This window comes from Scyliorhinus canicula, chromosome 8 (genome assembly GCF_902713615.1).
Source record: "Scyliorhinus canicula chromosome 8, sScyCan1.1, whole genome shotgun sequence".
Classification (NCBI taxonomy): domain Eukaryota; kingdom Metazoa; phylum Chordata; class Chondrichthyes; order Carcharhiniformes; family Scyliorhinidae; genus Scyliorhinus; species Scyliorhinus canicula.
This window is the reverse complement of record NC_052153.1, coordinates 33132916-33155019: the sequence shown is the minus strand read 5'-3', so window position 1 is coordinate 33155019 and position 22104 is coordinate 33132916. Positions and strand designations below refer to the sequence as shown.

Sequence of the window (22104 nt, the reverse complement as noted above, 5' to 3'; positions counted from 1 at the left end):
TACTGTTCTAGGAAACTATCGCGGATACATTCCATAAACTCCTCCTCAAGGTTGCCTTGACCGACCTGGTTAAACCAATCGACATGTAGATTAAAATCCCCCATGGTAACTGCTGTACCATTTCTACATGCATCAGCTATTTCTTTGTTTATTGCCTGCCCCACCATAACGTTACTATTTGGTGGACGGTAGACTACTCCTATCAGTGACTTTTTTGCCTTACTATTCCTGATTTCCACCCAAATGGATTCAACTTTAACCTCCATAGCACCAATGTCATCCCTTACTATTGCCCGGATATCATCCTTAAATAACAGAGCTACACCACCTCCCTTATCATCCACTCTGTCCTTCCGAATAGTTTGATACCCTCGGATATTTAACTCCCAGTCGTGACCATCCTTTAACCATGTTTCAGTAATGGCCACTAAATCATAGTCATCCACGATGATTTGCGCCATCAACTCATTGACTTTATTCCGATTACTACGAGCATTCAGGTAAAGTACACTTATGTTGTTTTTTTTTACCTCTGTTTTGAATCCTAACATCTCCAGTTTTATTCCTTTTAATATTACTGGGCCTATTCACTGAGCTCCCCTCAGTCACTGTACCTTGCACTGTCGCCCTTTTTGATTTTTGACTATGGCTTCTCTGCCTCACACTTTCCCCCTTACTTCCTTTTGCTTCTGTCCCTGTTTTACTACCTTCCAACCTCCTGCATCGGTTCCCATCCCCCTGCCACATTAGTTTAAACCCTCCCCAACAGCTCTAGCAAACACCGCCCCCTAGGACATCGGTTCCAGTCCTGCCCAGGTGCAGACCATGCGGTTTGTACTAGTCCCACCTCCCCCAGAACCGGTCCCAATGCCCCAGGAATTTGAATCCCTCCCTCTTGCACCATCTCTCGAGCCACGCATTCATCCTATCTATCCTGACATTCCTACTCTGACTAGCTCGTGGCACTGGTAGCAATCCTGAGATTACTACCTTTGAGGTCCTACTTTTAAGTTTAACTCCTAACTCCCTGAATTCAGCTTGTAGGACTTCATCCCGTTTTTAACCTATATCGTTGGTGTGCACTACGACAGCTGGCTGTTCACCCCTCCCCCCCCAGAATGTCCTGCAGCCGCTCTGAGACATCCTTGACCCTTGCACCAGGGAGGCAACATACCATCCTGGAGTCTCGATTTCGTCCACAGAACCGCCTGTCTATTCCGCTTACGATTGAGTCCCCATTCACTATAGCCCTGCCATTTTTCTTCCTGCCCTGCTGCGCAGCAGAGCCAGCCACAGTGGCATGAACCTTGCTGCTGCTGCCTTTCCCTGGTGAGCCATCTCCCTCAACAGTATCCAAAGCGGTATATTAGTTTTACAGGGAGATGACCGCAGGGGACACCTGCACTGCCTTCCTACTCTTGCTCTGTCTTTTGGTCACCCATTTTCTATCTCCCTCAGTAACTTTCACCTGCGGTGTGACCAACTCGCTAAACGTGCTATCCACGACCTCCTCAGCATCGCGGATGCTCCAAAGTGAGTCCATCCGCAGCTCCAGAGCCGTCAAGCGGTCTAACAGGAGCTGCAACTGAACACACCTCTTGCATGTGAAGGAGCCAGGGACAGTGGACGTGTCCCTGAGCTCCCACATCGCACACGAGGAGCATGACACGGGTCTGGGATCTCCTGCCATGTCTTAAACCTTAGGTAAACTTAAACAACTACAATTTTAAAAAACGAAAGAAAAATAAATTAGACAATGAAAAGAAAAATTACTTAACAGTCACTTACCAGGGTTAAATGCACCTCCTCCCCACACAGCTTCGAATTCCCACCTAGCTTCAAATTCCCAAACTCACTCTTGGTTGTGCCTCACTCTGGCTGTGTCTTCTCTGGCTCACTGGGAGAACTCACCCAGGGTCTCAGATGCTCCCTGGTTCTCTCCCTTTCCTGACTACCTCACTGCACCAAATTACTAAGTTCCAACTTCCCACTCTGGATGTGCCTCACTCTGGCTGTGCCTTCTCGACTTGCGCAAAGCTATGGGCCTGGATTTAGAGAACACCAACATATATTATGGAGTTCACCTGATCCACAACTTTTAATAGATTTTGGTTATGGGAAGCACAAGGGCCCACTTTACAGGTGTGATGCAACAGAGAACTAAAAGTATTTTTAAACAAAAATAATGTTTATTCTATGAATCCAGTTAACATTTTCTAAACACACAGTAAACCGTTTTATCAACTACAAACCCTGATAACCCCCAAAAAGACACAATACTCTGTAGATAACTCTTAATAACTTTCCAAACAACATCCATAATTTAAAAAAACATTTTTAACAAAGACAGTAGGTTTGCATTCCTTACAAAAACAGATATTACTTTGAAATCATCAAATGATCTGGAGACATTCTTTAGATTGCAAAGAGAGAGAACAATACACACATCTGCGTGGTTTGAATGGAGCTCACTGCAGCCACTTAAGAAGACAAACATTTCTTAAAGTGACATTAACATGACACGTTTCAGTCGGAGAACACTTCAGCAGTAAAGGGCATTCAGCCTCTGATCTTCGTGTAAGCGTTTGCCAAGGCTGCGTGACAACACAGAATCGCAAAGCAGAAACTGACAGCCAAGTTCCGCATGCGTGAGTATGGCCTCAACTGGGACCTTGGATTCATGACGCATGACATGCACCCCCCACCAACTGGCCTGGGCTTGTAAAATCCTACCAACTGTCCTGGTTAAAGACAATTCACACCTCTTTAACCTGTGATTATCCCTCGCGTCGTTGCAAGGTCTGGACCTGTAAAGACTCAATTACCTGTAAAGACTCATATTCAAAATATCTTGCATCATTGAATTTGTCTATAGAAGTGGTTGTGGAACACACCTCTTCATTCACCTGAAGAAGGAGTTGTGCTCTGACAGCGAGTGATTCGAAACAGACCTGTTGAACTTTAACCTGGTGTTGTAAGACTTCTTACTGTGCCCACCCAGTGGAATGCCGGCATCTCCACATCAAAAGTATGCCGACATTGGATGCCGCACCAGTTGATGGGCATGCAGTAAAGCGTTCAAGTGCAAACACTATGGATCAACCGAAACTCCTCAATCCAGCAAAGGATCCAGAATCAGCTACTGTGGTAGAAGAGCCACAATCAGCTTTCACTGTAGAAGATCCAGAGACAGCTATTACAGCTGCAGATCGAGAAACAGCTAATCCCTTGGCTGTGACCAGTAGGTCACATGAGGCTCCAGGTCCACAGGAAGATGTGAGTGTGACCCGCACCAACATCATGGATAAAGCGAAGAAGGGAAGGAGGTGGAAAGAGCATATTATTCAAAAGAGAAGGAAAGGAAAGGGGCAGCACGGTAGCATGGTGGTTAGCATGAATGCTTCACAGCTCCAGGGTCCCAGGTTCGATTCCCGGCTGGGTCACTGTCTGTGCGGAGTCTGCACGTCCTCCCCGTGTGTGCGTGGGTTTCCTCCGGGTGCTCCGGTTTCCTCCCACAGTCCAAAGATATGCGGGTTAGGTGGATTGGCCATGCTAAATTGCCCGTAGTGACCTTAAAAGTAAGGTTAAGGGGGGGGGGGTTGTTGGGTTACGGGTATGGGGTGGATACGTGGGTTTGAGTAGAGTGATCATGGCTCGGCACAACATCGAGGGCCGAAGGGCCTGTTCTGTGCTGTACTGTTCTATGTTCTATGAAAGAGGACAGTCGAGGACACATTTGGTCGACCGAGTAGCAGCCGTGACAGTGAAGACACGAGCATCGGTAATAAGGCCAATATTAAAGAACACGGAGTAGGAAGCATCACTTCAAAAGGTTGAAAGAGTTGGTGTCTGAAAGACCAGCCAGAAAACAGGGGCGCGATTCTCCGCACTCACGACGGGGCGGAGAATAGCGGGCGGCGCAAATTTTTACGGCGACGCTGGTCCGACGCCCTCCCGCTATTCTCCGAACCCCGCACAAACTCCGAGTCGCCATTCCCGCCAAACGCCTCTATTACGCACCCGACACGACCAGAATCGCAACTAATTGCCCCCCCCCCTGCTATTTACCGGCCCGGATGGGCCGAAGCCCCGACTTAATCGCGCACTGTTTACACGGCGTGAAACACACCTGCTTTTTAAGTTCATCAACCAGTCGTGCTCGCTGACGACTGCTTCCAGGAGGTTAGCGCACCGCTCAGCGCACCGCTCGAGTCTGGCCACAACGGGGAAGGCATCCCTGAGAGCGGGAGGGGGGGTCCAGAGCGGGGGGAGTGGCGGAGATGGAGGGGGGAGTGGGGGAGATTGAGGGGGGGAGTGGGGGAGGTGGAGGGGGGAGTGGGGGAGATGGAGGGGGGGAGTGGGGGAGATGGAGGGGGGAGTGGGGGAGACTGAGGGGGGAGTGGGGGAGATGGAGGGAGGAGTGGGGGAGACTGAGGGGGGGAGTGGGGGAGATGGAGGGGGGAGTGGGGGAGACTGAGGGGGGAGTGGGGGAGAGTGGGGGAGATGGAGGGGGAGTGGGGGAGACTGAGAGGGGGAGTGGGGGAGATGGAGGGGGAGTGGGGGAGATGGAGGGCGGACTGGGGGAGATGGAGGGAGGAGTGGGGGAGACTGAGGGGGGGAGTGGGGAAGATGGAGGGAGGAGTGGGGGAGACTGAGGGGGGAGCGGGGGAGATGGAGCGGGGAGTGGGGGAGACTGAGGGGGGGAGTGGGGGAGATGGGGGAGAGTGGGGGAGATGGAGGGGGGAGACTGAGGGGGGTGTGGGGGAGATGGAGGGGGGAGTGGGGGAGACTGAGGGGGGAGTGGGGGAGATGGAGGGGGAGTGGGGGAGACTGAGGGGGGAGTGGGGGAGACTGAGGGGGGAGTGGGGGAGATGGAGGGGGAAGTGGGGGAGATGGAGGGGGAGTGGGGGAGACTGAGGGGGGAGTGGGGGAGATGGAGGGGGGAGTGGGGGAGATGTGGCTTACGGACAAAGGCCACTGACGCACCGGTGAAGAGGACGTAGTTAACTGCCCGTTGGATGCAGAAAGTGACCTGGGGTTAGGCTGCCCGCATGTCAGCAGCGCGTCCAGGCCACTGGGACACACAGGTATCCCGTGGCTGGCGGCTGCCGAGTTGTCGACTAACCTCCGTCTAACATGTCCCGTTTCTCTGCCCCCACCACCCTTCTGTAGGTTAGCACAATGTCTGTGAACAGAATGGCTATGTTCTGCGCAGTGGTTGGGGCCGCTGCACTGCATTTGGAGATGGAGCAGCATTCACACCCACAACCCGCAGTGGATGCAGGGCCAGCTGCAGCAGCAGAGGGAAGGGCCGAGGAGTTGCCAGTCGTCAAGCAGCATGGGGAGGAGGAGGAGGAGGAGGAAGAGGAGAGAGTGAGTGTGCAGCCACGGCGCCAGAGGCGACGACCAAGGCCGAGGGTGTACCGTGTCCGGGTCTCTTTCCTAACAATGACGGACATCACCTGCAGGAGGAGACTCCGGCTGCGTAGGCGGATGGTGATACATATCTGTCACCTCGTGGCGCACCTCGCCCCACGTGGAACGGGGGGAGGACACGCGATCCCGGTTGCCATCAAGGTGACGGTCGCTCTTAACTTCTATGCTACCGGATTCTTCCAGTCTCCGAGCGGGGACGTCTCCGGGATCTCCCAGTCATCGGTGCACAGGTGCATCTGGGATGTGACCGACGCCCTCTATGCCATCGCTGACATCTACAGCACCTTTCCCGAGGACCAAGCAAGTCAAGACTCACGAGCTCGTGGATTTGCCAGCGTGGCCAGGATCCCGAGGGTGCAGGGGGCAATCGATTGTGTTCACGTCCCCATGCGCCCGCCTGCAGGGGACAGGGACGTGTTCACAAACAGGAGGGGGACATACTCCATGAATATCCAGGTGGTATGCGATCCCCACGAGGATTATGAACGTCTGTGCAAGGTTCCCAGGGAGTGTGCATGACTCTGCAGCAGCAGAGGGAATACTGGCGCAGTCGTTCATCCCTGCGATGTTTGAGGGACGTCCCCCCCCCCGGCTGAGGGGCTGGTTGCTAGGCGACAGGGGTTATCCGCTGAGGTCTTGGCTGATGACGCCTATACGGAGGCCTCAGACAAATGTGGAAACACGATACAACGAGGCCCATGCAGCAACCAGGGGTGTGGTGGAGCGCAGCCTTGGCCTCCTGAAGAGGAGATTCAGGTGCCTGGACCGCTCTGGACGGGCCCTGAAGTACCAGCCCGACAGGGTCGCTCGCATTGTTGTGGTCTGCTGTGCGCTGCACAATATCGCGATGCAGAGGGGAGATGACCTGCTGCAGGAGGCGGAGGGAGAAGCCAGTGGCAGTGGTGCCAGCACAGAGGAGGAGGAGGAGAAGAAGGAGGAGGAGGAGGAGGAGAGGGAGGAGGAGGAGGAGGCTGGCGGAGTGGCGGGTGCAGTACGCAGACACGACCCAGGTGCTGGTGATGTCCAGCATACGGCACGACGGACCCGGCGAGGACGGCGGGCACGCGACGCCTTGGTGGCAGCACGGTTCACGCGTCGCATGTGACGTCCTCGCTGAACACCAAACCACCACCTGCATCGCTAGTCGTGCAGAGGGTCAACACACAACTGCCACCACCACAGCACCCCCCACCCCCTCTCAGTGTACAGTGCTCCACTTCGATATCACCCTTACCACTGGGTCCAGACGGTATGGCACAACATTGATGGCTGTGTCAGCGGGTGTGATCAGTGCCATGTGGAATGATGACAGCCCGCTCTGCGATGAGCTGTGAGCTCAGAATCGTTAGAGAGAGTCTGACCCATGGCAATAGCTGAACCATCCACCTTGGTGGCCGCTGAGTTCGTCAAGGACACTCCATCACGTGCCCGCGTGGGCTAGCTGTGGGAGGGGGTGGGGGGGGGGGGGAGGGGCAGGGACTGCACACCCGGCACTGAAGTTTCACCGCTTGTCAACCCCAGCGACACTCGGTCACCATCACGATTCCTGTGGCTGTGGAACAATCACACGGTATTACAAGTAAGGTGGAACTGTGCGTTTAATGTTAACAATAATTTACAGGTTCCCTAGCCCCTACAATTAAACTGTGCCAATTTACTCAGTGTCTATCTTAGTTGCCTTACGGGCCCTACCACTACGTCTCAGTGATTCCCCAGATGATACAGCAGGAGTGGAGGAGGATTGCTGTGAATCGTCCCCCTCGACTCGTTTCTCCTTGGCTAAGCGTTTCCTGGGGCGACCCGGCCTTGATGGGCCAGGCTGCTCTGCGGGCGTCTCGGGTGACGTTGTGCCATCCTGCTCTTCCTGCTGCCCACCCGATGCACCAGGGATGGGACGGGGGGAGGCCGAGACGGGCCCCGAAACCTCCTCCTCCCTCGGGGAGCCCGGTGGCCCCCGGGCCTCACTTTGGGACAGAGGTGCGAGCGGGGAGGTGCCCCGCCGTGCCCCCGACACCTGGCGATTCCAGTCCTGGAGGCCTGCAACGGTATCGACCAGGATCCGAAGGTTTGCAGACACGGAGTCCAGGGAGTTAGACATTCCCGCCAGGGACTGTGCGACCTCAACCTGTGAGTGCACGACACCATCCAGCACATGTATCAGGCATGATGCTCTCGGCGACTGACTGCTGGGACTGTGCCATCGTCTGCTGTGACTGTGCCATGGCGTGCTGAGACTGGACCATGACCTGCTGAGACTGGGCCAAGGCCTGCAGGGCGCCGGCAATGTCGTTTTGCCTCTGGCACATTGCTGCCTGTGAGAGGGCAACCCTGTCCAGGGCCGAGGATGACGCGTGCACATTATCCCCAACGCCTTGCATAACCTGACCCATCGCAGAAACCGTTTCACCCATTGCCTCCACCGCGGATGCCACCCGTGCGGTGTCGGCCTGGGTCTCTGCCATGAGCGGCACCACTCCCTGCTCGTGGACGCGGTTCGACTCCTCTAACAGCGTCTGCAGAGTCTGGAAGACAGCCCTCATCCCGTCATTGTTTCCCTGGGTTTCTTTAGGCATCGGCTGTGCGGGTGGGTTGAGAAACTCCAGGAACTCCGAAAACGTCTGGGAGCCAGCTGCATGCTGGGCCTGGTCTGGCCTCCGCGAGTCCAGGCCCTCGGTTGCTCCGACCTCCACCTGCTGTACCTGCTCAGCTGTGATGTGCGGACCAGACTGTGACCTAGGAGACTCATCACTAAATAGGCCCGCCGGGGTGAGTGTCTGTGGGATGGTGGATGGTGTGGGAGATAGCAGTGCCGCAAGCCCGAGGTTGTCGCAATTTAGCGCCTCCTCTATGGTGTGGGGCCGCTCAGAGTCTGGAGGGTTATCGCTGGCCATTTCTGTGGCTTGTGGTATCGCCACCCTCTGGGCGTCCTGCTCCGCAGATTGAGTTGGGGAGGATGGGACTCCCCGTTGATCAGGCGCCCTCTGTCGTTCGTCCCCAGGTGAGGTGGGGGCAGATGCCTGTGTCCGTCTGCAGCCAGACGGCCCTGGTCGTTCGGCATCATGTCCTAGGGAAGAGAATGAGACGGGTTATTTAGATTTGCTCGGCAGGCCGCTGGACGGTCCCAGTGGGCAGGATGTGTGAAGGGACAGAGGATGGGGGAGGTGTCCAAGTGGGCAGGGTGTGTGAAGGGACAGAGGATGGGGGAGGTGTCCAAGTGGGCAGGGTGTGTGAAGGGACAGAGGATGGGGAGGTGTCCAAGTGGGCAGGGTGTGTGAAGGGACAGAGGATGGGGCAGGTGTCCAAGTGGGCAGGGTGTGTGAAGGTAGATAGGATGGGGGAGGGGTGGGTGTTTGTCAAGGAGGGTTGTCTCACTTGCTGCAGATCCGCCAACCTTGCATAGCGCGACTTCCCGGGTGCCAGACCCCTCCACAAGGTCCAGTGCCCTCTGCTCAAACGTGGTGAGGGGGTGCAGGTTGGGCGAACCCCCTTCAGTCTTGTGCCGCTCACGGGTGTTGTGAGCGGACTTGGCCTGTTGGGGGAGGGGACATAGGTATATCGTCACAATACGGCAGGTATCAGCAGTCCGTTCAGATACTGGTACAGTTTGGGGGTGAAGTTGTCATAAGACCATTGCATCTCTCCACGGAGGCCAGAGCGCTGGGTCTGTGACAACTTTGTGGACCACCCTCAAATAATTCTGCACCAATCCCCCAACCCCCCGTGCCAGTGTGGCAGGTGGGTGATTAAGTTAAGGGGGGAGGGATGGTTGTGACCAGGGGGCACCCTCTTGGCACTTACCCTGGCAGCTCTGGTGAGGTCGTGCAGCTTTTTCCGACATTGCTCTGCAGAGCGAGGGGTCTGCCCCACAGCACTAACGGCAGCAGCCACCTCACGCCAGGCCTGGCGTACCGCGCTGGCAGGTTGGCGATGCCCTCTACGCGGGCAGATGCCCCTCCTCTGCTTGACGGCATCAAGCAGTGCGTCAACATCAGCCTCTACAAACCGAGGGGCAGCTCTCCTGGGCTGCGACATCATGGCCGACAGATTCTGTGCTCGCCCGCGCCTTTTTACGGCGTCGGGCTGCGTCACGTGGGCGTGTTCGTGTCGTCGCCGCGTTGCTTCGTAATGGCGCACGTAATTGACGCGGCCGCGTTACTAGCCCATTTCCCGGAAGTGAATACGTCGGGAAATGGACCCTTCCCGACCGTCGTCAAACGTCCCTGTTTTTCCTGCCGATTTCCCGATTTTTCGTAAGTCGGGAGAATCGCGCCCCAGAACTTTTGAAAGGTGAAGCAAGATCAAGTATGCCTTCAAGGTTCAGAAGACTGACAAGAACATGTTGCTTTGAATGTGCAATAAACTGTGTACAAGGCACATGCTTAAAATTATTACGCCTTTCAATGAACTGTGTACAATACATGCTTAAAGCCATCGTGCATATCATGTTTTGTAAAGCACAGTTACATTTATTAATGTTAAAACTTCCAAAGGAAGGGGGTTGTGGTGATATGCACGTGTACATCAATTTATGTAGTGATCTGTACGACCTCCAAACAGCAGGTGACGTTAGAGATCCACCATGTGACTCAAGATATTTGGCAGCTAGTAGTAAGTCGTACTAGTGGACAGTCGCACTAGAAGTAGATCTCAGAGAATTTACTGATTTCATAGATTTGTTACTATATCATGTATCATGCGTCAGTTACCTTTCCACGTGTTCATTTTGTTAATAAACTATCTTGCTAGTCAAAGAACTAGATGTTCTGTGTGCATGCATCTTTACCACAGCCACACAGACGCTTCCTTTGAGACGTGGGGAGGGGACGGAGGAAAGCTGTGGCAGACTGGCGACCCTGGGAGAACTCACAGAGAAGCTTGAACTCCCGATAGGGAATGGGTTCAGATATCTTCAGCTACATAGCTTTCTCAGCAAGCGGACAAAAGTTCCCGCAAAGACCCATGCACACATTCCTTACACGATGATGGGGCTGGACTGGTTAAGGGATGACAAGAATGGTGAGATATACAGAAGGCTCATGGTAAAGGTCAGGACGCCACTGGACGAGACCAGATAAAAGAGGGGAGAGAAATTGAGCATGGAGATGGGAGAGGACTCTGGATCGAGGCACTGCATAGATTCAACACCACCTCCTCCTGTGCCGGGCTCAGCCTGATGCAACCGGTCGGGGAAGGGGGGCCTTGGGCCATGGACCCCAGTGCAGCCAGCGCTCACGGCTCAAGTGGAAGACCCTGTGGCATAAAGGTCCATGGTGACCGTCCCCTTGACGGCCACTGGAAGCGGGTACCCTCCCCCATATCTCCACTGTGCCAGGTGCAGCATGATTTGGAAGATATGTCACACTGCTATGCTGCTCAGCTGGTGTCTTCAATGGCATGCCCGGTCCAGCAGGTCCTCGACTGACACACACTGCTGGAACATCCAAGACCTGATGTGGTGCCTCCTCCGACCTCCTCCTTGGGCTGTTGGGCAGAGGGCCTCCATTCTCACCAGTGTCACCTGTTTCATAAGAACATAAGAACTAGGAGCAGGAGTAGGCCATCTGGCCCCTCGAGCCTGCTCCGCCATTCAATTAGATCATGGCTGATCTTTTGTGGACTCAGCTCCACTTTCCGGCCCGAACACCATAACTCTTAATCCCTTTATTCTTCAAAAAACTATCTATCGTTTCACTGGGGCAAGCTCTGCTGCTGCATTATCCTCCTCCGCGAGGAGCTCCAGCTCATACAGTCTTCGAGCACCCCCAGGGCTGCAGCAGCTAGAAGGAAATACTATTCCTGTTTGGATTCCATTATCCATTGCCTGCAGGGGGTGAAAGGCAAACCGCCATGCCCAACCAGATCCACCGGGTTGCACAATGGCCCCGGTTAGCACTTCAAACGCTGCCCTGCATGGCCCCCTTGCACCCCCCTCCTGACACCCGGCCATTCCCCCTGGAATTCTGCCCTCTGGCCCCATCGATGTCCAGCCCTGTGAGGGCCTCTGATCCTGGCACCCATCTCTGCTGCTAGGAGTACAGGCAGCAGGCACTACCCACTCCATCAGTAAGCTCCATGGCCCCCACCTGGCCCACCCTTTGTAGTGGCCACTGTGGGTGATGCCCTTGGGCGGGCCGCATGTTGCTCTACCAGCGAGTGGCGGCTAGTTTTGGGGGGGGTTGGGGGGAGGCGGTGGTTTGGTAGAGGGTAAGGTGCGTGCTTGGTGGGCTGGGGTATGGGGGTAGGAGGGTGGGGGCATTTATATGGCTGGTGTTACTCTGCACAACCACAGGCCATGGTGGGTGGTCAATGGGATGTGCAGCCTTGCAGCAATGGCAGTTTATGTCTGGACAACATCACAGTTCTGTGGGTCACTCCAACCCTACACCTGTCCCCTGGCCACACCCTAACCCCCCAACAGTCGCGCCTCTGCATGGCCCACCTCCTCTCTCTACCTCATCAGCCACAGCACCTGTTTCCTGATTTTTAAAAGCACAAGTGAACCTTGCCCTCGGGAATCTCCCTCCCCCTACCCCCCGCAGAGGCAGAGGATTGCGGAGGCCGCGGAGAATGCCGGGTCAGGCCCGCTAAGGATATGCGAAGAGTGTTTGGTGTACATGCGGACTGAAAGACATTGACGCCGCAGTCAAAGCACCGGAGAATTGCGATTTGGCATGAACCCGGCCACTGGTGAGATTTCGGCGACAAAATAGATTCTTTGTCCAATCACTTTTTTCCGATTTCGTCATTGGCTAATGGAGAATCCTGCTCTGTATGATTTCAAGAAGGTGTTAGATATAGCTCTTGGAGCTAAAGGCCGTCAAAAAATATTGGGGGGGGGGGGGGGAATATTGGTGCGGCGGGAAAGTTGGCACAGTTATTGAGTTGGATGATCATAATGAATGGCTGAGTGGCCTACTCCAGCTCCAATTTTCTATTCTTTTATGTTGGAACTGTAGAATTTTAAGAAGTAGCTTTTCCCTAAGTTCTGCATACTTGAGGACAATCACAATGATGCAAGCATTCAAAGTAATCCAGTTTTGTAGTTCGCATAGAAAGTGATAGGAAATAATTTCAAACAGACCTGGAAAAGTAAAGTAGAACATGAACACAGTGGGCCATATAAATAGCAGTGCAGTTTCATCTTTATTCTTTACTTTTTGTGACAGTATCTTTCAGTTGAAAAGTTATATTCAATAACATTCTTCAAATGGTAATATAACGCCACATAAACATTTACTTTTCAAACAATATACATAGCTATTTGGGGCTTTGATCAGACTCTTTAAAAAAAAGAGCAGGGTGACCTTTAAAATGTCTTTAAAATTATTATTCCGATAGGGTGGATATCCAACTGTGGGGAAAAATATCTCTAGAAGCTATCAATACAATATAGCTACCAAGAAGTCCAATAGAAAATTCAGGAGAAACTACTTTACACAAACACAGACCACACACACAAAACGTATAGATGCACTTCTGGAGAAGTTGGACAAGATGAGGGAAAAGGGAATAGAGGATTACTTTGATAGTTCATTAAGAAGCGAGGAGGCTTGAGTGTAACATATATGCCAGCACGGACTAGTTGGGACTAATGGCATGCTTCAGTTTCTGTACAGTATACGGTATGTAATCCCTTGCAATCCTCTCCATTCGAACACTGAAACATACAAAATATGAAAATTTGAACCTATCTGAAACGTTTTTTTATAAATTTAGAGTACACAATTTTATTTTCCAATTAAGTGGCAATTTAGCATGGCAATCCACCTAACCTGCATATCTTTTGGGTTGTGGGGCTGAAACACACGCAGACATGGGGAGAATGTGCAAACTCCACATGGACAGTGACCAGGGCCGGGATTCAAACCAGGGTCCTCAGAGGCGCAGACTCAGTGCTAACCACTGTGCAACATGCCGCCCTCCAACCTATCTGAAACTTGATTGAATTAGAAATGAAATCAAATTAGTCAAATCAAAACCCGAGTCTTTCCCTTTTTCATAATCTCTCCACAATTAGCGAACTTCAGTCAACATTTAATTAATATTACTTTTGCCTCTGAGTCAGTAACGAATTCAATTCCAGAAATTTCAACACATATCCTAGAATTATAATTTCAGTTCTGAAAGGATGCTGTGTTGGTGGAAGTGCTAACTTTGAGATGAGATATTACCGTCATTCAAGATGGCCATAAAAGATCACAGGGTATATTTCAAAGATGCCTTGACCAACATTTCAGCTTTAAACATTGGCAACAAAAGATCTTGGTTAATTACGTCATAGTTGGTGTGGCCCTTCCGTGCACAAATTGATGACTGTATTTGAGTACAATAAAAGGAAAGGGTGATTATACCCTGCAAGGAATTCACTGCAGTATGGCTTGTGCAGAGGGCATAAGGTGCTAAATAAATGAATGTTCCTCCTTGGTTATGAATATATTTTCTTTTTGTCGATAATCCATAAATAAAGAAAAATATCAATTCCTAACAGAAAGTTAAATATATATTTTTTTGTCTAAATCTAAAAAGCATGATGGAGTACTCCAAAGGTTTCATTACACTGTAGCAAAAGTGATAAAAATATATTTATATATTAAGCCACAGTATTTACAGATACTCATAAATAATCACAAATTATGCATCACATTATACTGTATAAATTTTATTAACCTCAAATAAGGAAGTAGTTAAATATTTTAGCAGATTAATGAGATGTCAGTAACAATTTTGTACTTCAAACATTTGATTATATTTGTACATTAGGTGCTTTTTTTGAACAAAACGGTTTTCATGCACCAGGACCACAAAACAAACGTTACATTGTTCACACAAGAAAACACAGGACGGGTTTTCCAGCAGTGGAGGTGGTTCACCATTGGCTGCTGGTGGGATTCTTCGGTTCCACCAAATGCATTGGCATTTTCCATGGCTTGAAGGCCACACGGACGGGGAACCTGCTATGAGCAGGTCCGAAAAATCTTAGTCCGCAGTAACCGGCGTACAAATAGAACACAAGTACACAATTGGGCTGGGCCACTTGATGATGCTGAATCCATGCATTTTAAAGTTTTCAATTCATCATGCATATTCAATTAATTTGCCATCCACAGGAAGGAAACTGAACTGGGGGAAAAAATTATAGTGTTTGCACTGTTACAGGGTAGAGAAGTGACAAATGTTCTGCTCCTTTAATGGGTAGCCTCCTGTTCATATAGTGGTGTATGACCTCGGGAATGCTGTCAAATGGAAGACTGTGCTCTCCCAAGATGTATTTATCTTTGGTTTTGGTCAGTTTCATGTGCATAAAACCTCGGCTGCTCCTGTAAATAAGCAAAATTGCAAAGAATGACCAACCACAATTCACTGGGATTTAGCAATGGTGTAATCCCATTTTAACCCTGCCACCTAGAAGTTCCACTCCACGCCACGCATTACCCTAACTTGGAAATATGTCACCAGTCCTTAATTGTCACCGAGTTAAAATCCTGGAACTGCCTCCCTAACGGCATTGCGATTGAACATGCATCACATGGACTTCAGCTGTTCACAGAATGCAGCTCACCACCATAAGGGTAATTAGGAATGAGTAATAGTTTCTGGCCTAGCCAGCGATACCCACATGCCCTGAATGAATAAGTAAAGGTTAATTTCCTAAATTCAACTGTGATAGTTCAAAAACACTGCTTTGTGTGGAAACAATTTGTTTCTACCTAATCAAAATCCCTGTAGCTCTTCATAGAATGTCATTGCGATGCCTTTTACCTTCAAATCCAGCAGAGGGCAGTAGGATCCAGCAGAGGGCAGTAGAGCAGAGCTGCTGATTGCCTGTTGCAGGGGAAATTTGCATCAGAGCATTGAGGTCACTGCATCCAGAATGTGTACCTGACACCCTCTATGTTCAAGTGAAAGGCAAGCATCCAGCAGATGGCAGTAGAGTGGAGCTGCTGATTGCCTGTTGCGGGGAAAATTTGCATCAGTGCATTGCGGTCACCCTATCTTGAAGGTGGTTTGTGGAGGAGCTGTTGTCAAGTGACAGTTTAACCCCAAACACTTCTTCAGTGTCTCCCTCCCTACTTCCTCCTCATTCCAAAACAAAATGTCAGGATCCCAGCCGAGTAAAGATAAAGGGGGAGACTTGAGGGCAGGAGGAAGTAGAAAGAAGTTGAATCATGACATCACAGTTGCAGGTAAGTGATTGGCTGGTGACTGGTAAGTAGTTTTCTTTTCCCTGCGGTGTTATTATATGGGGCGCAGTGGTTGCTGGTTAATTATTTTATTTTTATCTGTATTTAAGTTGGGCAGTTCCTAAACCCTAGACACTACACTTGTAGTGTCCCCCACCCTGCCACCTCCTTCAACCTAAGGAGTAGAGTGAATAACAGGTAAGCTCTTTCTTTCTCTTTCTCTTTTTTTTTAATCTAGAGGGGATGGCAGGGAAGGCAGTGCAATGTTCCTCCTGCAGAATGTTTGAGGCGAGGGACACCGTCAGTGTCCCTGCTGATTACACCTGTGGGAAGTGCATTCATCTCCAGCTCCTCAGAAACCGCATTAGGGAACTGAAGCTGGATCAACTTCGGATCATTCGGGAGGCAGAGGTGGTCACAGAGGTAGAGCAGTTGATGTCGTATACATGGATTTTCGTAAGGCGTTTGATAAGGTTCCCCATGGTCGGCTCATGAAGAAAGTAAGGAGGTGTGGGACAGAGGGAAATTTGGCCAATTGGATAAGTAACTGGCTATCTCGTGGTGGTGGTGGTGGATGGAAAATTTTCAGACTGGAGACCAGTTAGCAGCGGTGTACCACAGGGATTAGTGCTGGGTCCTCTGCTATTTGTGATTTTTATCAATGACTTGGAGGAGGTGGCTGAAGGGTGGGTCAGTAAATTTGCTGATGACACCAAGATTGGTGGAGTGGTGGATGAGGTGGAGGGCTGTTGTCGGCTGCAAAGAGACATTGATAGGATGCAGAGCTGGACTGAAAAATTGCAGATGGAGTTTAACCCTGATCAGTGCGAGGTGATTCATTTTGATAGAAAAAATATGAATGCGGATTACAGGGTCAACGGCAGGGTTCTGAGGAATGTGGAGGAACAGAGAGATCTTGGGGTTCATGTCCACAGATCTCTGAATGTTTCCACTCAAGTGGATAGAGCCGTGAAGAAGGCTTCTAGTGTGTTAGCGTTTATTAACAGGGGGCTTGAGTTTAAGAGCCGCGGGGTTATGCTGCAACTATACATGACCCTGGTGAGACCACATTTGGAGTATTGTGTGCAGTTCTGGTCAACTCATTATAGGAAGGATGTGGAAGCATTGGAAAGGGTGCAAAGGGGATTTCCCAAGATGCTGCCTGGTTTGTCTTATGAGGAAAGTTGAGGGAGCTATGGCTTTTCTCTTTGGAGCGGAGGAGGATGAGGCGACTTAATAGAGGTTTAAAAGATGATGAGGGGGATAGATAGAGTGGACATTCAGAGATTATTTCATCGGGTGGATGTCGCTGTTACAAGGGGGCATAACAATAAGGTTCAGGGTGGGAGATATAGGAGGGATGTCCGAGGTAGGTTCTTTACTCAGGAGAGTGGTTAGGGTTGGAATGGACTGCCTGCTGTGATAGTGGAGTCGGACACTTTCGGAACTTTCAAGTGGTTATTGGATAGGCACATGGAGCACACCAGAATAACAGGGAGTGGGATAGCTTGATCTTGGTTTCGGGCAATGCTCGGCACAACATCGAGGGCCGAAGGGCCTGTTTTGCGCTGGACTGTTCTATCTTCTATGTTCTAAATGAAACATTTTATGATACTTGCAGTTTCACATTCAGAACTTTTCTTACTGAATTTGTTTCAAGTGATGTCAACTTCCTCTTAATCTGGACATTATTTTATAACACTTTGGGCAGGATTATCCAGCCCGACCATGCTGGCAAGATCTCCTGGTTCCACTGAAGTTGACCCAAGCTGCAGGTTCTCGCTAGCAGGCACTGGCGAACCACCACCACTGTGGGAAATCTGGCCGAGGTAGGAAATTTTCAGCCATCAAGTCTTCCACACAATTGGGACTTCCGGTGGCGTTTGCGAGCTCGCGCCGGTGGCCAATATTTGCGGCACTTTTGGGGGATTCCCCGATTCTTCGCTCTCCCCCGATTGTTGTCGGCCTTTGGGGCCGTCCCGGGCGTCAAGCGGGGCCGGTATGAAAACCGGCGAGGAACCCGTGTCGGGCGGCTGGAGCTGAGGCGTCGGCCCCAGCGCTCGCGGCGGTCAGAGCAGTGGGGGCGGAGCTAAATGGAGGACGAGGCTGCAGGCTCGAAGCCAGGGCATGATGGAGGCGAGATGTTCCAAATCGGGTGGCTACTGCCTAGAATGTTTTGAGAAGACTGAAGTCCAGTCCCAGGGGAATTCTTGAGGAATATAAAAAAGAGAAAGAAGTTTTAAAGAAAGTTCTTGAAAGTTTTTTCTTGAAGGAAGAATTTTTTTTTAATGATTGAAGAGGGAAAGAAAGGAAAAAGAAGGAAAAATAAGAAGTCGTTAAAGGATGCTAAATGCAGCGTCGAAGAAGGGAGGAAATGCGGGCTCGCCGTTGAAAGAGATGACCAGCAAAAGCGCTGACAAGATGGCGGAGGCCGGACAGAATGGTGGGGCCGCACTGCTTACGGTGGAGAAGATGACCAAGGTGATGGCTGTGGAGCTGGAAATGCAGTTTGTGAGACACATGGAGGCTTTGAGGAAGAAGACGGTCACTGACGTCATTGGTGGAGGATGCAATCACCCTGGTGAGGGTAGCTGTGTCAAAGAAATCGGCCGAGGTGAGAGAGCAGGGCGAGAAGGTGAACGAAGTGGAGGAGGCCGTGTAGCAGCACCACGACCAGCTCAACTTGATGGGGGTGAGCTGCGGAGGGTGGTGGAGGTCTACAGAGGACTCAGAGCAAAGGTCGAGGACTTGGGAGAACCGCTCGAGGCGGCTCAATCTGAGAATTGTGGGCTTGCCCGAAGGGACAGAGGGCCCAAGGCCAACAGAGTACTTCGCTGAGGGGTTGGTGGAGTTGATGGGGGAGGGTGAGAACCCCTCCCGGGTGAGCTGCGAAGAGCAGTAATTATCTGCTTCCAAAAGTACTGCATGAAAGAGAACAAAGAAAATTACAGCACAGGAACAGGCCCTTCGGCCCTCCCAGCCTACGCCGATCCAGATCCTCTATCTAAACCTGTCTCCTATTTTCCAAGGTCTACTTCCCTCTGTTGCCGCCCGTTCATATACCTGTCTAGATGCCTCTTAAATTATGCTATCGTGCCCACCTCTACCACCTCCGCTGGCAAAGCGTTCCAGGCACCCACCACCCTCTGCGTAAAAAACTTTCCACGCACATCTCCCTTAAACGTTCCCCCTCTCACCTTGAAATCGTGACACCCTTGTAACTGACACCCCCACTCTTGGAAAAAGCTTGTTGCTACCCACCCTGTCCGTACCTCTCATAATTTTGTATACCTCAATCAGGTCCCCCCTCAACCTCCGTCTTTCCAACCAAAACAATCCTAATCTACTCAACCTTTCTTCAAAGCTAGCACCCTCCATACCAGGCAACATCCTGGTGAACCTCCTCTGCACCCTCTCCAAAACATCCACAGCCTTCTGGTAATGTGGCGACCAGAACTGCACGCAGTATTCCAAATGTGGCCTAACCAAAGTCCTATACAACTGTAACATGACCTGCCTACTCTTGTACTCAATACCCCGTCCGATGAAGGCAAGCATGCTGTATGCCTTCTTGACCACTCTATCAACCTGCGTTGCCACCTTCAGGATACAATGGACCTGAACTCCCAGATCTCTCTGCACATCAATTTTCCCCAGGACCCTTCCATTGACCATATAGTCCGCTCTTGAATTTGATCTTCCAAAATGCATCACCTCGCATTTGCCTGGATTGAACTCCATCTGCCATTTCTCTGCCCAACTCTCCAATCTATCTATATTTTGTTGTATTCTCTGACAGTCCTCCTCACTATCTGCAACTCCACCAATCTTAGTATCATCTGCAAACTTGCTAATCAGACCACCTATACCTTCCTCTAGGTCATTTATGTAGATCACAAACAACAGTGGTCCGAGCACGGATCCCTGTGGAACACCACTAGTCACCCTTCTCCATTTTGAGACACTCCCTTCCACCACTACTCTCTGTCTCCTGTTGCTCAGCCAGTTCTTTATCCATCTAGCTAGTACACCCTGAACCCCATACGACTTCACTTTTGCCATCAACCTGCCATGGGAAACCTTATCAAATGCCCATGTATATGACATCTACAGCCCTTCCCTCATCAATTAATTTTGTCACTTCCTCAAAGAATTCTATTGGGTTTGTAAGACATGACCTTCCTTGCACAAAACCATGCTGCCTATCACTGATAAGTCTATTTTCTTCCAGATGTGAATAGATCCTATCCCTCAGTATCTTCTCCAACAGTTTGCCTACCACTGACGTCAAGCTCACAGGTCTGTAATTCCCTGGATTTTCCCTGCTACCCTTCTTAACCAAAGGGACAACATTAGCAATTCTCCAGTCCTCCGGGACCTCACCCGTGCTCGAGGATGCTGCAAAGATATCTGTTAAGGCCCCAGCTATTTCGGCCCTCGCTTCCCTCAGCAACCTGGGATAGATCCCATCTGATCCTGGGGACTTGTCCACCTTAATGTCTTTTAGAATACCCAAAATTTCCCCTTTCCGTATGACAACTTGACCTAGAGTATTTAAACATCCATCCCTAGCCTCAACATCCATCTTGTCCCTCTCCTTTGTGAATACCGATGCAAAGTACTCATTTTTATTGCGCGCTTGAGATTTGTCCTACTTTCCCGATATTCCTCCAAAGCTTCATCTGTTTTGAGTCGCCTCGATCTTACATATGCTTCCTTTTTCATCTTAGCTAGTCTCACAATTTCACCCGTCATCCATGGTTCCCTAATCTTGCCATTTCTATCTCTCATTCTATCTCTCGTCTGTCCTGCATTCTAATCATCCTTTCCTTAAAAGACTCCCCCATTTCAAATGTGGATTTATCCTTAAACAGCTGCTCCCAATCCACATTCCCTAGCTCCTGCCGAATTTTGTTATACTCTGCCTTTCCCCAATTTAGCACTCTTCCTTTCAGACCACTCTTGTCCTTGTCCATGAGTATTCTAAAACTTACGGAATTGTGATCGCTATTCCCAAAGTAATCACCGACTGAAACATCAACCACCTGGCCGGGATCATTCCCCAATACCGAGGAGAAGGTTTTAAGCTGGGCGAAGCAGAAGCGCGAGGTGCAGTGGGATGGTGCTAGAGTTCGAATCTACCAGGACTTGACGGTAGAGTTGGCAAAAAGACGAGCAGCGTTCGGTCGCGTGAAGGCAGCACTGTACAACATGGGGGTCCCAACAAGGATAACGGCAAAAACTTTTATTTCGAGACGGCGAAGGCGACTGAGGCGTTTGCGAAGGCAGAAGGCTTGGGACAGACATGAGGAGCAGAGCCCGAAGAGAGACTGTGGACTGAGATTGGGGAGGTGGAAAATGTATAACAGTTATAACATTCTTTTCATTGACATGTATTGTAATTTACTTCACTTCACATTGTTACAGTGTTTAAGTTATTGGTTGGGTTGATTGGCATTCTGTGTTGCGATGGCTTTTTCTTATTTTAGTGAATTGTATGTGTTGGATTCTTGTTTTTGTTTTTTTCCCTCTGGGACTGGGTGGGAAGGGACGGTATACCTTGGCAGGGGGAGCCACCCCGCTAGCTAACTAAAGTTGGCGAGAGAACGGAGGTGAGGTGAGAGGAGGGCTGCGGACATTGGAGCCTGGTTAGCAGGTTTCGATGGGCCTATGAGGTGAGCAAGAGGGGGGGGGCGGGGGGAAGGGATCGACGCTGGGAGATGTTTCTTTGAGAGAAAATGTAGGGGGAGTTTTTGGGAGGGAGGCATAATAATGGATAGGGGTGAGTAGGGGGGGTGAGAGACCCCCAGTTAGGATAGTCATGTGGATCGTGAGGGGGTTAGGAGATCCGGTCAAGAGGCCAAGGGTGCTTGCACATCTTAAAAGTTTGAAAGCTGACGTAGCAATGCTGCAGGAGACTCACTTGAGGGTGAAGGACCAGGCAAGACTTAACAAGGGTTGGGTTAGTCAGGTGTTTCACTCTGGATTTGATGGAAGGGCTCGAGGGGTAGCGGTAACGGTCAGCAAAAGAGTACGTTCTCAGATGGAGAATGGCAGATCAGGGGGGGTAGATACGAGATTGTGGCAGGGGCACTGGAGGGGAGGTTAGTGGCACTGTTAAGTATATGCGGTCCCAAATGGGACGATGTGGGATTCGCAAAGAAGGTGTTTGGGGCCATCCCGACTTGGACACACATGAACTGATAGTGGGGGGGCGGGGAACTGGAACTTGGTGCAGGTTGGACAGGTCATGGCCGTGTTCGCTGGTCCCATCAAATGGGGGGGGCAAAGGCACTGTTTGGGCTAATGGTGGAAATGGGAGGGGTGGACCCTTGGAGGTTTCGGCACCCGAGGGAACGGCAGTACTAATTTTTCTCTGCAGTCCATAAGGTATACTCGCAGATCGACTTTTTCGTGGTGGGGAAGGCTTTGCTGGCTGGGGTTAAAGGGTCGGAATACTCAGCAATTGCAGTATCAGATCATGCTC

The 22104-nt window shown here is 50.8% G+C and overlaps 1 protein-coding gene across 6 annotated transcripts in view; it reads right to left on the bottom strand.

Annotated features, from left to right (window-relative positions):
* Positions 1-12550: 12550 nt before the first annotated feature.
* The window catches only part of LOC119970175 (SH2 domain-containing adapter protein B-like), a 117054-nt gene continuing 107500 nt past the window's right edge, over positions 12551-22104 (bottom strand). For 3 of the 6 annotated variants that reach the window (XM_038804366.1, XM_038804361.1, XM_038804363.1), the window contains one exon: positions 12551-14753. In XM_038804366.1, the coding sequence (XP_038660294.1) occupies positions 14570-14753 (184 nt within the window). In that variant the 3' untranslated portion in view covers positions 12551-14569. The remainder of the gene's footprint in view (positions 14754-22104) is intronic. The other 3 variants (XM_038804364.1, XM_038804362.1, XM_038804367.1) reach the window with 1 other exon arrangement.